Raw genomic sequence first — 13706 nt, forward strand, 5'->3', positions numbered from 1 at the left:
TGTTTTACTGGAATCTTGATAGGCTCATCTGTATTGCTGTGAAAAAATTTCACTGTCCTCACTAAAGATTTGGATATCAGAACAAAGATGTATTTTAAATTTAGTTATTGGAAAACCTAGCTGTTTATTTCCCAAACATGTATGTCAAAAACAGTAGATGAGAAGTTCCCATAGATGTCCTGAATAGAGTTAGTCTGTTGGATGGGAAGTCTGCCTCCCACACGTATATTAAGGGAAACTAACTTAAACATCAGTGAAATACTGTGAATTTTTTGTTTTATTAGATTAGTCAAGGTCAAAAAGTGCAGAATATTTTGTTGGGCTTCTGTACTGAGTAACTCTGGAGTAATTTAATGGGGATGCTGTTGGAAACCACATGGAACAATACTCTCTTTTTGCCTGTTTTCTTAAAATGGCACGTGCAACTTGTGCCTCTCTGTTCAAGGCTGAAGGTTACAAGTAAAGCTTACAGAGAACCTTCTGAACCATCAGATTCAGTCCGTGATCTTGGTCTTGGGTAACTGTGCCATAGGGAATCACGGTCTGTAGATAGCTTCTAAACGCTCCTAAAAACTGTGGTCCACAACTGCTCCCCAAAAGCCTCCACTGACCTTAAGGCGTACAGGTACAATGTATTGTGAAGGAACGAGGTGGTGGGTATTACCTCTGTACGTCTTATTTGTAGTAGGGACAACTTGTTTAATTAAACTTTCCAGATAATCTTACGATGTAAACCAAGCTCCAGTGCACAGCTGGAAAACACATCCTGCTGATGCTGCCAATTTTATGTCTTTGAAAGGCATAAATTAAGAGGAAATATTTCCTAGATATTCAGGCAGAGTTAAACCATTATAATATGACAGTCTATTAGGGAATGTATATTTGTTACTAACAGTGTCTGCTAATAGAATTCAAGGAATTGCAATTTTTCAGAGGAAGCCTTCTTTTCTGAAGACAGTGTTTTTGAACGAAATAGAACAATTCTAAAATTGCATGGATAGAGTACCATGATTGATCATTTCCACTTAAACTTTGCTTAACTTTTTTCTTGAACAACTCTTGTAGGAGATTAAAAATTTTTTCTCTGCACGTGCCACATTGTGCAAAAGTTCTGTATCAGCTGCTGTAGATGAGTATAGAGAACATATTTTTAAAAGGATGTTTATTGCCTTTCTAAAAGTGAAACTACTGTTTCTTTTATTCCTGTGTGGGTTTTTGTGTGGTGGTGTTCTTAACATAGCATGGAGGACTTCTATCCCAATAAAAATCATGGACCAGACTCTGGCATTGGAAGTGATAATGGGGATAAGAGGTTGTCCACAACAGAAGTGAGTATTTTCGCTGTTGAACTTGTGTAATTTCTGTATTTTAGGATTTTTTTTCCTTTGTATTTTTATCATTTGAGAAATACTTAGCTTCATTTAACATTCTTTGAATATCTGTATAGTTGAGTTTAAACCACTAGTCTGCCAGTATCAGACACAAATTATTTCCATACTGCCTTGACTTTTCTGGTTAAGGTTCATTCCAGTCCAAATTGTGTACATTTAAAAACTGAATTCTGACCTAAGGAATTGTTTGGATCTTTTATGGATCTTTTAATATGTGAAGTGCATAATCATTTTTTTACGCAAAGGACAAAATTTATTTGAAACTTTCTGTTGTTATGAATGAAATTGATGTACTTAAGAAAACGAAAGGTTGTTTGGACTAAACTTGTGTTGTATATGTTAGTAAACCTTATTGTTGTTTAAATTTTAATAAACTTGTGGATGATCTGCTAGGTTTAAAGTAGTGAACAAAAGTCCCTACAAGTTAGCAGTGTACTTGTAGAAATATAGATTAAGGAGCTGTAATTCATAACAGTGATGTCAAAGTACACTGAATAGCATAGAACAAAAGATTTTTGAAACTTAGAGAATTTTTACAAATGCAGGGTGATTGTTAGTGGGGAAAACTGCAGAACAAGGACTATTACTAGTTGGGTTTTTTAAAGAAAATTCCAAATTATTAGAAGTAAAGCTGTGATTTTTTTATTTTTAATTATTTTATTTTTTTCAGTGGTCTAACAAGGGTAAAAGTAGTGGGAAGCTTTGGATAAGAAAGTGCAGTTTTCTTAGTCCACTGACTAGGGCTGGACTGGACCTCTTTGAAGAAAATACTGTATTTCAGTATTATATACTGAACAGTTGTCTGTCACTCTCTAAACTATGATTCTCTTAACACCCCCTTCCCACCTCCTCCCAAAAAAACCCCACCCACAAAGTCCCCCACCTGACTGGATGTTATCTTCCCAGTCCTGGGAGCCATCCCTCATGGTAGGGTCAGTTGCACTGTAATTTGTGAGTTCTTAGCAAATCATATCATAACGTAATTTCTATGTAAGTTCTGTATTAAATGTGACTGTCTTTGCAGCCGTCTGACGATGATACAATCAGCCTTCACTCCCAGGTATCAGAATCGACAAGGGACCAGACATTAAGGAACGACAATCACATAATGGGAAGTAAACTCGATTCACAGAAAGGTAAAATCTGCTGTGGATCTGTCATTTTAGGTAACAGAAATACTTTTTGCATAGGTAATCTATTTCTAGTATAAGAAAATTGCACAAAATGATATATGATCACATGTTGGCATTGTATTTTCATCATTTCAGAAAACAATGTAATAAACACAAATAGACAAGGCCAGAAGGAAAGGAAAAAGATGATTTCTAGCTCGAGGAGACATGATTTCATTGTTTTATCTTTATCTGACATTTTTCATAAGTATTTATCTCTCTCAGGAATAACATTTGGTTGAGAGAACTGTTTAATATCATCTTTTCCATTCTTCATCAATCCTCACCAGACCAGGAGGTGTATGATTACATTGATCCGAACGCTGAAGAAGGAGCTGTTCCTGAGCAAGGAGATGTACCCATTGGCCCGTTGCTGTCTTATATCAAGGTAGCATAGCTTGACAAAAGAAAAACTGTTCAGCAAGCTTGCTTTTCTTTTTTTTTAATTCAAGTCTAAGTTTATTTTTCATTCTGCATAAGGAACGGGGAAAACATCCTGAGAAATCCCAGAAAATAGAACAGAATGAGGACTGGGGAGATGAAAAAAGGTAAATCTTCTTGATCTTTTTTTGGGAAGGTTTTACTCACAGTGGGGGGTGAGGGTGGTTTTGTTTTAAGCTACTTGCATACGGAGCAGAGGAATTTCATATTGAACACAGAGTGCTCCTTCTTGGACAGAAAATAAGCTTATGGGAAGCGCTTCTTGGTTATTGTCCAATAACGTCGCCATAATGTCAGGCGAGTTGCTAATGTTTAACTTTTCAGACTTCAGAAAGAGCAGCTGCTGGCTGAAGATGATGATGAACTCAAAGAAGTGACTGACTTGAGAAAAATAGCAGCTCAGTTACTGCAGCAAGAACAAAAACACAGGTATTACGCTATTAGTCAAGATAACTTGTGTTGCAATGAATTTGTTCTTTAACCTTCCTTATACCCAAAAGCTCTTGACACCTCACCATTTTGAGAACAGTTTTGTCCAGCTGTTAAACAGTTGAAGTGACAAGTTCTTTCAAGATACCTGTCCTCTTGTTTCTTTTCATAAAACTGCTGTCTAGAGAAGCAGTGATATAGCCCCTGTGGGGAGGATGGGATGAATGTGAAAGTCTCTTGATTTCCTGGTTTGATGTGTGTTCACTTTTTCGTACTTTTTTTGTTTTTTTTTTTTTTCAAAGCAGTATACTTCAGTAGGCATGGCTGATGCTCATGTAGGTAGATTATTGGTAATGTTAAAATGACTTTTTCTTAGTTTGTAGGAGTCACGGAACCTGCATACAGTTTGTTTGTGACTGGTTATTTTTATTCAAATACGAGGTAATTTAGATGGTACATGCTCCGTTCAGTCTGATATGAGATATAAATTTCCTGTGGACTGAAAACATGTTCAAATGTTATTCTGTCAAATGACAGAGCATATATATATTACAAATATAGATAAAAATAAGTAACTCAAACGGTGTAACTTCATCTTGATGAACTGCCTGACTTTCTCCTCTTCATGTTGGGCATCACAACAGAATGATTCTTGAGAAGGAGCTGTAGAGCAAGCAGCAGGTTAAAGGAGTGTAATGGAACAAGTTAACGGTGTAAAGGGAAGAGCAGGAAGGAATGCCTGGAGTTGCATGGGATGTGGACAGGCTGGGGTAGGAACCGCCTTCTCTCGGGTTCCTATACCAAGCAGGCAAATAGCCAGTGGGGTACTTTGGCGAGAGTAAGCACTTTCCCACAAGGTAAAAGTTGTAGTTAATAGTAGTTCATTAACTAAAATAGTTCATTACAGTCACTTATTATCCCACAATAATGGATTTAACTTCATACCTGCTTAAATACTATTTTTGTTTCTTTTGAATTTCTTTGTAATGATAAGATTCTGCACTGCTGTTTTTCTTTTAAGACAGTTGAAATACAGGTGAAGCCCTTAGAGAAATTGATACCTCAATATTACATATTGCAGTGCTTTTAAAATTCACCAGTGTTCTGTATTGGTTAAATATAATAGCAGTGGGGAGGCGGGGCGTAAAATAAGTTTTACTTCTAACTCCATGCAGTGTATTTAAGAATTAGTTGTTCACATTGGGAAGGGAAAAATAAGAATGGAATCTTAATGCTAGTGCATTCTTATTACCAAAACTATTGCAAAAAAGACTAAGAATGCAAAATTTTCTCGTCTTAAGTTATTAATAAAGAGAGAATAAATGTTTTTTTCCTATATTAGGTTTTTATATGACAGTTATTTATATTGCATGTGGGTCTTGTTTGATTAGTTTTAATATTTCCTGGTTGTCTAATCATTTGAAATACCAAGCCACTCCTCTTCTAAAGTACTGCAACTTAAATTTTATTCGTCATATGTTGTTGTATCTTAGTGCAGCGATCTTGCTAATGGTTCTGCTTTGCTCTTGAACTGTTCAGACATGCAGTCTTATTAGTTCTTTTTACTTCGTGGTTCAGCATTTATATTTTAAAGCTTGCTTATGTGTCCTTAAGTATATGAGGGCAAAATCACCTCTGATACAAAATTGAGCCCTGATTTTGAATCCATAGTTTTGTAAATTTATGATTTCTTGCCATAAACAGCAACAAGAATTATATTTAGATATTTAGTGAAGATATTTCTGTGTTTATTTGTGGAAAATATGTTCAACCTGAGTAAGCAGAATCCTCAGAAAATTGAGCATCACAAAATAATTTCTTACTAATCATATTTCTGTTTGTTCCGTGTGGCTTTTTTTTAAATATTATGCAGTCTCTTTTCTTTTTGCTTGCTATGCTAATGACTTCCCTGTCCTCTCCCATCAACCTGTCCTGCTTCCTTCTTCCGTCTTTGGCTTTGGTGTACATGAAATATGAATACAGACGAAGGCCATTAAGCTATAGAACTTCATTCAGTGAAAAACTCTTCCAGAGGACAAGGGCGGCAGGACGTGCATCAAGGTATAAAGTGTTTGTAGAGCTTCAGATTTCCAAAGTTAAAATGTGGACAAAAGAAACAGTTGGGGCCATTTCTTGAACAAAAAGAAGGGGATTTCTTGAACAAAAAGAAAGCCTGAGATATTTTGTTATCAAAACCAGATTGCAATGCTTTTATTGTTCTTTAAGGTGAAGTACTGTCTAAGGAAAATACTTAATTAGGCAACTTTCGAAAGAACATTTAAATGAGTCCAAACCCAGAAGCATAATTTCCTGTACCTTTGGCATGCTTTCTCTTCACTTTTTTGGTTTTTAATATATAGTACCTCAGGCAAAATTGGGATTTTTTTGTTTGTTTTTTTAATTTATTTAAGATATCTTGGCTTTAAAGGGATCATTTTCAAATTAGCCTGACCAGTGACAATTTGCTTTGGATTTTCCACCCATGAGGGAAGTATTTGCGGATACCCAAACCTCACAGTAACAAGAAATCTGGCCTGAGCTGTGCCGGCTGTGCTCAGCCACATAGGTGATGAATGGAAGGATTTCAGACTTTGTTACCTTATCAACTGAAACTCTGTAGCTTGCTCTGGCTACTCCTGCTCTGTTTCAAAAGTAGGGTAGCTTAGATTAAATAATCTTCATTAGTACCAAGTGAGCCTGTTTCACTTTGCATCAAAGTTAAGCATGGGTTCTTACCTGACAGCAGGGACTTCCTAAAACTGTCTAAATCCCTCGGAGCTCAGCTGATGATCACAAAGCAGAGCCATATGTGAGGACAGTAGATGGCTCCTGCGTGAGTTTAAAATTCTTGCTTTATTGTCTCACTGTAAAAGTTTTCTAGTGCCTTTGTACACTTCATAGATCCTAGGTAGCGCCTGCTTGTTTAAACTTGAAGATAGCTGACCTTAAAATAGCATTACCATCACTCACGTTGTTTGTGTCCCTTAATCATGACGTTAGGTTTGCTCAAAACATGAAGTGAGAGAGAAGAGATTCCACTTTTTAAATCCTCAAACTTTAGAAAATATTTTCCAATATCATAATTGGTTTTGCCATTGCCTTTCTCTCCTGTCTAGCCAGCAGTTTGGAGTAAATGTTGTGCTTGCATGATATAAAACCAGAAAAATGAGTCACAATGTTGTTTTTTTGAGTTTAATGCATATAAATATGTGTCATTGTGTATGTGCAATGTTGGGTAATTTACATTTCAAAGTTTGTATGAGTTTTAGAGCCCTTTCAAAGTAGCAGTTTGCCACCTCTGTAACAACAGAATTTGTGTGGTTAGTAGGAACCATAAATAGGAAATTAACTGCAGTACGAACACGTCTTTTGCAAGGTCTTATTTAGTGATTCAGTATGACGAGTAATTGGCCTGATAATTGATCTGTCTAATAAAAAAAAAATAATTTAGATTTAATGAGTTGTAGTATGAATGGAAACAGTCGCTGGAATCTGTGCACCATTAACACCACACATAAGAGCATGACTAATGAATATGAGCTCCTGGTATACTTTCTTTTTGCATTCTCGGTTTTGCATTGTATTTCCTGGAAGACAGTTGTTAACAGGACTACAGTGATTTCCCCCCCTCCCCCTTCCAGCTGGACAAATTATTTTGCCATTAATTCCTCAGTCTGCAATTTAGTAAATTCAGATTAATTTTCTTCACCATTTTCTTGAATTAAAAACTTTCAAGTTCCTTATTCCACAGGAAACTCGGATTTCTGTGACTGGACTAGTAGCTGCTAACCAGACAGATACGGAACTTGCTGTTACTTCCCCATAAATACTCTTCAGTTTTTAAACAGGAACTTCCAAAAATGATTGTGTTTTTGTTTTACAAAGTGTGAAAATATACTCCGTTTATAATAAACTCAAACATTAATTATATACGTGTTTCACAGAAACAGCATAGTGTAGAAAAGTTAGTGGTTAGTAGGAACCATCTATGTTTAAATTAGCTTGAATTTTTTTTCCTTATATTTCATGTAATGAGTATAAAAAAAGAAATGGCCCGTGTTACATAGAATCATTGAATTTACACTGATAGTGTCAGTTTTGGTACAAGTGTGGCATCAAACTGTTTAGGTGACTCAAATTTCTATTTCTATTCTTAATGCTCATTCTATTGTGATGTGGTCACATCTTGCTACAAAGTCTCTCTGAATTTCTCATTGCTTTCAGTTGAAGACATAAGACTAATTTAAATGGGAATTCTCTCTAAGAATTAATGACTTTAAAATGGCATGTTTATATTACAGTTTGATAGCCTATGCTCTGCATACTAATTTTTTGTAACACTTCAGGTTATAGTGTAATTTAATTCTGGAATGCCCCCTCCAAATTAAGTTTCTGAAGACAAAATGTAGGGAGCAGATGGTGCAGACTGAGAGTGCTGCAGACTGTTGGTTTACAGGCTTAACTTCTCATAATCCCATTAAACTGAGGCTCACACAGTGAGCAGTTTAAACTACAAATGCGATTACTGAGCTCAGAGTTATCGCGGTAATCAGAGAAGTCTGAAAATCATCAGTCACTTAAAGGTAATGGTTGTACTGCCCTATGTAATGATAATGGAATATGAAAAGGTGCCTACTGTTTTACTTTATTCCATTGAATAGTTGGTGTTCTTCTAATTCTTTCTGATTCTTAATACATTCTAGTTCTCCATATAATTCAGCATAGTAACTTGAACACAGTTCTGCACATGAAGTCAGTGTCAAAGTGTAATATTACTACTTTCAAGAATTCACAATTATTCATTCTATTTACTGTTGAACATGACGCTTACTTGCACATGTTTAATTTTTAAGTGTTACTGATTGTTCTATTATTTTTAACACTTTAAACATCCATAATAGCTCCTGTCGTCTTCCTGTGTGTGCGCACATGGCTGCTATGTGCTTGTTCCAGCTCAAAAAACATTTCCGAATCTCTATGTGAGTTTAGGCTTTTTTTACCATTTACCATTTAGAAAAATGGAATTGCCGTTGGTTCATTTCTGCGTTAGACCTTTCGGTTAGTTCTTAGCCTGTATTTCTCCATTTTCCGCCTCTCCTTTTTCCCTGCGTTTCCTTTGCCCTTGCAGTGGTCCTTACCGAGCCGCCTTCTCCCCTGCTCCTACTGACTGACTTCTTGTGCTCAACCTGTGTATTGTTTCTTGTCTGCTTTAGGCTGACTCTCTCCTGTCTTCTAATTTTACTGAGCGGTGAAGCCTTTTGTGTTGAGGGCAGCATAACTTTACACAGGTGTGAGATCACTTGAATTAGTATGTATTTAGGGAGAAAAATAAGAGGAGACTTCATTTTGGTTTGAATTATCGTCGAGTTTTACTTCCTTAAAGTTCAGAACCTGAAGTATTTCAAGAGCTGGAAACAATATTGTTGATCTAAATGGAAGCAGGATTGGGCTTGGATTTCATATGTGTACACACATACGGGTTCTAATTTTATGGAAAATCTCACCTGAGTGTTCAAAACTTTTTATTTACAGGAAGTGTTATGCGGTGAAAATAACGTGTATTCTGAGAAAGAGGTTAAGCTACAAAGCTGTTGAATAAGTATGTTGTTTTTCTTTTCTTTCTAGGCTTCTTAATCATTCCGTTTCAGTAAGCACAAGGAACAGGCCAAAGCAGCCGATGGAATCTGAAAAATGGTATTGATATACTTAAATCACAGCTTTCAATATTTTATTTATTTAATTTTTATATGTATGTTGTGTTGCTACTGCCATCTTCTGTCATAATGTTTTTAGCTCAAGATGAAATAGAAGCTGCACAAATAATCTGTTCTTGAGCTTTCTTTCAGCTAGCAAAAAAAAAAAAAAATTGTCCTTTTAAGCCTTTAGGAAGGTTGGTGTAATCCAGAAACTAATTAGTGGGTCTGGTTATGGCAGCAATTCCAGTGCCTAAAGATTGGCATTCAGTGATGTTTTAGACATCCAGTTCCAGTCCAGAAAGTGACGTCTCCCTTGGGTAACCCTCCCGTGCTACATTAAACAGCGCTGTAGCTGTGCTTAGGCATCTGCATTTTCCTCCCCATCAGTCCTTTTGTGCTCTTAAGAGCTGGTGGAACAGCGTTGCTGGGAGTTCAGCCTGCAGAACCCTTACTGGTTGTGGAGGATGTGTCAGTGAGGAATCCATTGTCAGCCGGAGCTGTACTCTTACGCTCTTTCTCTGAATTAAAAAAACCCACCCCACCCCAAATCAACAACAAACAGAAATACCCAGAGCCTTGTCTGGAGGAAACTGAGGAATCACAGCTTCCCCTTTCTGACTACATGGGTGAGAGAGAACTTAGCCAGTTTGCAGTCCTCCCTCCCTTAGGAAATCCCAGATCAGTTCCTTTAATCAGTTTGGTCAAGAAATAATCTATTTTAATTTTTTAGCTAGAGAGGGAGAGCTTACTGGCAGCCTCCTAATGATAACTCCATTTGAGCGGTTGCTTTTGTGATTTTGGCCAGCCCCATAGCCTTCTGAAATCTCTGCCTTGGAAAGAATCTGTACCCGCTTGTGTCCAGACCCGAGTTTGGCTGTGGATCCTGGAGCCAAAAGCCATAACTGCTGTGGGTGTTGCTAGAGGGTGGTACCAGCAGGTCAGGTACATATCAGGCAAGCATTTATTCCAACAGAAAAGGGACACAGTGTAGATATTTCGTTGTCATACATCCTATTTTGGCTATCTTCTCTCATCAGTATCTGCAGTTTTAAAGAGCTAGTTGTGCTCGTGTCCCGTGGTTGTCCCATGCTGCAGGTAGTGTTCGTTTGGATTTGGACTTTTCCAGTCCTTGGTTTCTCAACAGACAGTTTCTGTTCTTTGGGGTGCTGTCACTACGTTAGGCCTTAGTATTATAGGGTAATCCAGGAAAAGTTACATTTACCCTTCCCTCTTTTGTTAATGAAACAGAAACAGTTCTGAGACTTAAAACAACCCCCAAAAAACAAACAAAAAAAACCCCACCCCACCACAACCACCCTCACCCCCCCTTAATTTTGATAGATGTTGCAGATGTTTGCCATTTTATTTCACTGATATATTGCAATGCAAATCACAAACTGCATAAGGAGCATGCAAAGAGAGTAGAAAGACTGTCATATCCCTGAAGAATTTACACTTACGGAACATGTCATAGTTAATAGTTAGATACGTATCAACAGGAAAATGCAATTATTTATCGCAGCAGTTCCTGCAGTTCTCAGCTGGCTTGCTTATCAGGCTAGCGGATGCGATTCAGACAGATTTCCTATGCCTGATGCCCCTAAAAAGTAGTAGTATTGGTTTGAGGCAAACAAGAAGAAAAGAGAAGGAACAGGCAGCAGAAGCGAAGTGCCTAGCTGCTTTCCCTTTAGGGTTAATTATAATTGCTCGTGGCATCACAGCCTCCTCACATTCAATCCCAGCTGGTAGCCGTGTGGTGTCTGCACAGCCGCTGAGCCCGCTCGTGGAACGGGGGTCACATGGGTGCTGGGGAGGTGATGCAAGTGAATTTCACAAAGAGATTTAGAAAGAAAATTTTGAAGTGCATCAATAAGAGTGTGGCCAGCAGGTGGAGGGAGGGCATCCTCCCCCTCTGCTCTGCCCTGGGGAGGCCACATCTGGAGCACTGTGTCCAGTTTGGGGCTCCCCGGGTCAAGAAGGACAGGGAACTGATGGAGAGGGTCCAGCAAAGGGCTACAGAGATGATGAGGGGACTGGAGCATCTTTCTTGAGAGGAAAGGCTGAGGGACGTGGGGCTGTTCAGTCTGGAGAAGAGAAGACTGAGGGGGATCTCATCAATGCTGATCAATCCTTCAAGGGAGGGGGCCGGGGGGATGGGAACAGTCTTTGTTCAGTGGTGCCCAGTGACAGGACAAGAGGGAACGGGCACAAACTGGAGCATCGGGAGTTCCATCTGGACCTGAGGAGGGCCTTCTCTGCTGTGAGGGTGGCAGAGCAGTGGCACAGGCTGCCCAGAGAGGTGGGGGAGTCTCCCCCTCTGGAGCCATCCCAAACCCGCCTGGACGCCGTCCTGTGCCACTGCTGGAGGTGCCCCTGCTCTGGCGGGGGGTGGGATGGGGGAGCTCCAGAGGGACCTTCCCACCCCCACCAGGCTGGGATGCTGTGACACCAAATCTAAACATTTTTCTTTTTCTGAGAACTTTCAATAAGCTCAGGCAGTCCATATGCCAGAGTGCATTTTTTGACATTTTGCAGTTTCACTGTCCCATCTTTACAATGTTTTTCCATTCCCTATTAAAGCTTCCACTTTACTTTATAGAGCTAACAGGGAAATGAAGGATGTGAGTCTCCCAGAAGTTTAAGAATACATATTTTGTCAGCTTTGAACAAAATGTTTCATTGGTTGTTTAGAAAAACAGAATAACGAAGGTGCATTAGATTACTAATCTAAAGATCAACGTGCTTAAGAGAAAGCTTTATCTGAATAAAGCGCTGTAGTGTGGCAGACCGGTTAGCAGCATATGGAAAAGGAGAGTGAAATATGATTGGAGATTTTAGGTGAATGGTCATACTTTTTAGCCACGTTGTGACATCTTTGAACAGGTAGCCAAAAAATACCACAGTGCTGCAGAGAAGCTGCTTTTTAATAGCGTTCACTTTTTTGGTATTTTGAGGTAACGTGGTTTTAAAGCACACAACAAAGCAGTACATTTCATAATGCCTCTCATCTTAATTTTTAGCGTCCCAACAGATGAAGTGAATTCCCCGGTGTCCCCGTACAGCTGGCAGGTAGATATTCAAATGTACAAGTGGTGGCTTCATATTAGAGTGATTTGTTTTGTTTTGGTTTTAGTTTTGGTTTTGTATTTCTGGCAGGAAACTTCTATACATTCGTATGGTTTCTTACACACACAGTTATTGTATGTATGTAATTGTGGAAAATACAAAACCTTTGAAGAACTTACACTTCAAGGTAATTTGAGTTGTAAGTAATGAAGGCCTTTTCTTTTAAGAGCATATGGTACTAGCTTTAAGGTCTTGAAACTAATGAGACAGAAGTTTTACTTGGTTTTAGTATTTGTTTACATATAAATTTTATTGCCTCACTTTTTTTTTTTTTTTAATTTCTGAATGGTTTGAATTCTGTAGGCCTTCCATTCCCCATACCTCACCGAGAAGCTTGCGTGGTATGATAAAATTGCAGTGAAACTGTAGAGAGTACTTTTTTATTATTTTAGATTTTAATTCATCAGGTATTTGCAATTGCTTTAAATGGCCTGATATTCTAATATGAAGGAATACTTGGAAATGTAGTTTTAGCCTTATTATGAAATGATCCCTTCAGATTGTCTGCTTTCAGTTTTCATAAAACAGCCATCTTCATACATATTCATTGTTATTTTAAGAATAAATATAGTTTAACTGTCACTTCAGAATAGGTTGCATAATACAATACTTTGAAAGAGAGATTTCTTTTACAGCTAGTCGATGTGTATAATTTTTTAGATAGGAACAGCAGACAAATACTTAAATTATCTTGTAGCCATCCTTTTCCTGTGCAATGAGTGTTCAGATATTAGAAATGCTAATGGCTAACGACACTTCTAACTGGGTTTTTTGAAGTTATTTATGGCAGCCTTAGGTGGCTTCCTAACATACCTGCAAAAATTAGACTCAGAGCAGAAAAGGGTGTTATTTTCTTCAGAATTATTTCATCGATTCTTTTTCTTCCATGAAATATGCTTTAGGATTTGAAAGGAAATAAGTGATTTCTGCCAGAATCGCCATTAAGACTGGTAACACTTTCATGTCTTAAACCTAGATTATGAGAGGCAAACAATTAGCAATTGTAGTTCTTAATAATTTGTGTTAGTGCACATGAGGCATATTTACCTTTTACGTAAAAATATTTCTGAACCTTATAGCCACTGGAAAACCAGAAGGATTCGATGGACGAGCAGCGTTGGCCAGAAACACAGCCAGTGATTTGGCAGAACGAAGAAAGAAGGAGAAGTAAACAAATTAGGAAAGAGTATTTCAAGGTAATGGGGGGGAGTGTGAGTGGGTGACAGGTTTTTTTTTAAAATGAGAGTAGAAGAAACTATATAAGTAAAGGTAAGAAACCCTCAAAGGTTGTCACGCTTCTAATTTTGCATGTAACATGTAATTTTTTTTAGATGGCTTTTTTGAGTTAAATAATATATGTATATCTATTTATGGTGATGTGAGAGTGCAGGAAAATCGGGGGGGGGTGGTGGTGGAATTGACAGAATATTTTGTTTATCCCTTAAATAAAA

The 13706-nt window shown here is 37.9% G+C and overlaps 1 protein-coding gene across 1 annotated transcript in view; it reads left to right on the forward strand.

The window, feature by feature from the left end:
* Positions 1-13706, forward strand: part of LRCH2 (leucine-rich repeats and calponin homology (CH) domain containing 2) — a 63792-nt gene that overhangs the window by 39753 nt on the left and 10333 nt on the right. The window contains exons 7-14 of the mRNA XM_009881807.1: positions 1241-1328; positions 2416-2527; positions 2854-2951; positions 3044-3111; positions 3329-3433; positions 9059-9127; positions 12150-12198; positions 13335-13451. Coding sequence (XP_009880109.1) covers positions 1241-1328; positions 2416-2527; positions 2854-2951; positions 3044-3111; positions 3329-3433; positions 9059-9127; positions 12150-12198; positions 13335-13451 — 706 coding nt within the window. The remainder of the gene's footprint in view (positions 1-1240; positions 1329-2415; positions 2528-2853; positions 2952-3043; positions 3112-3328; positions 3434-9058; positions 9128-12149; positions 12199-13334; positions 13452-13706) is intronic.

The sequence above is a fragment of the Charadrius vociferus genome, unplaced genomic scaffold (genome assembly GCF_000708025.1).
Source record: "Charadrius vociferus isolate BGI_N301 unplaced genomic scaffold, ASM70802v2 scaffold472, whole genome shotgun sequence".
Classification (NCBI taxonomy): domain Eukaryota; kingdom Metazoa; phylum Chordata; class Aves; order Charadriiformes; family Charadriidae; genus Charadrius; species Charadrius vociferus.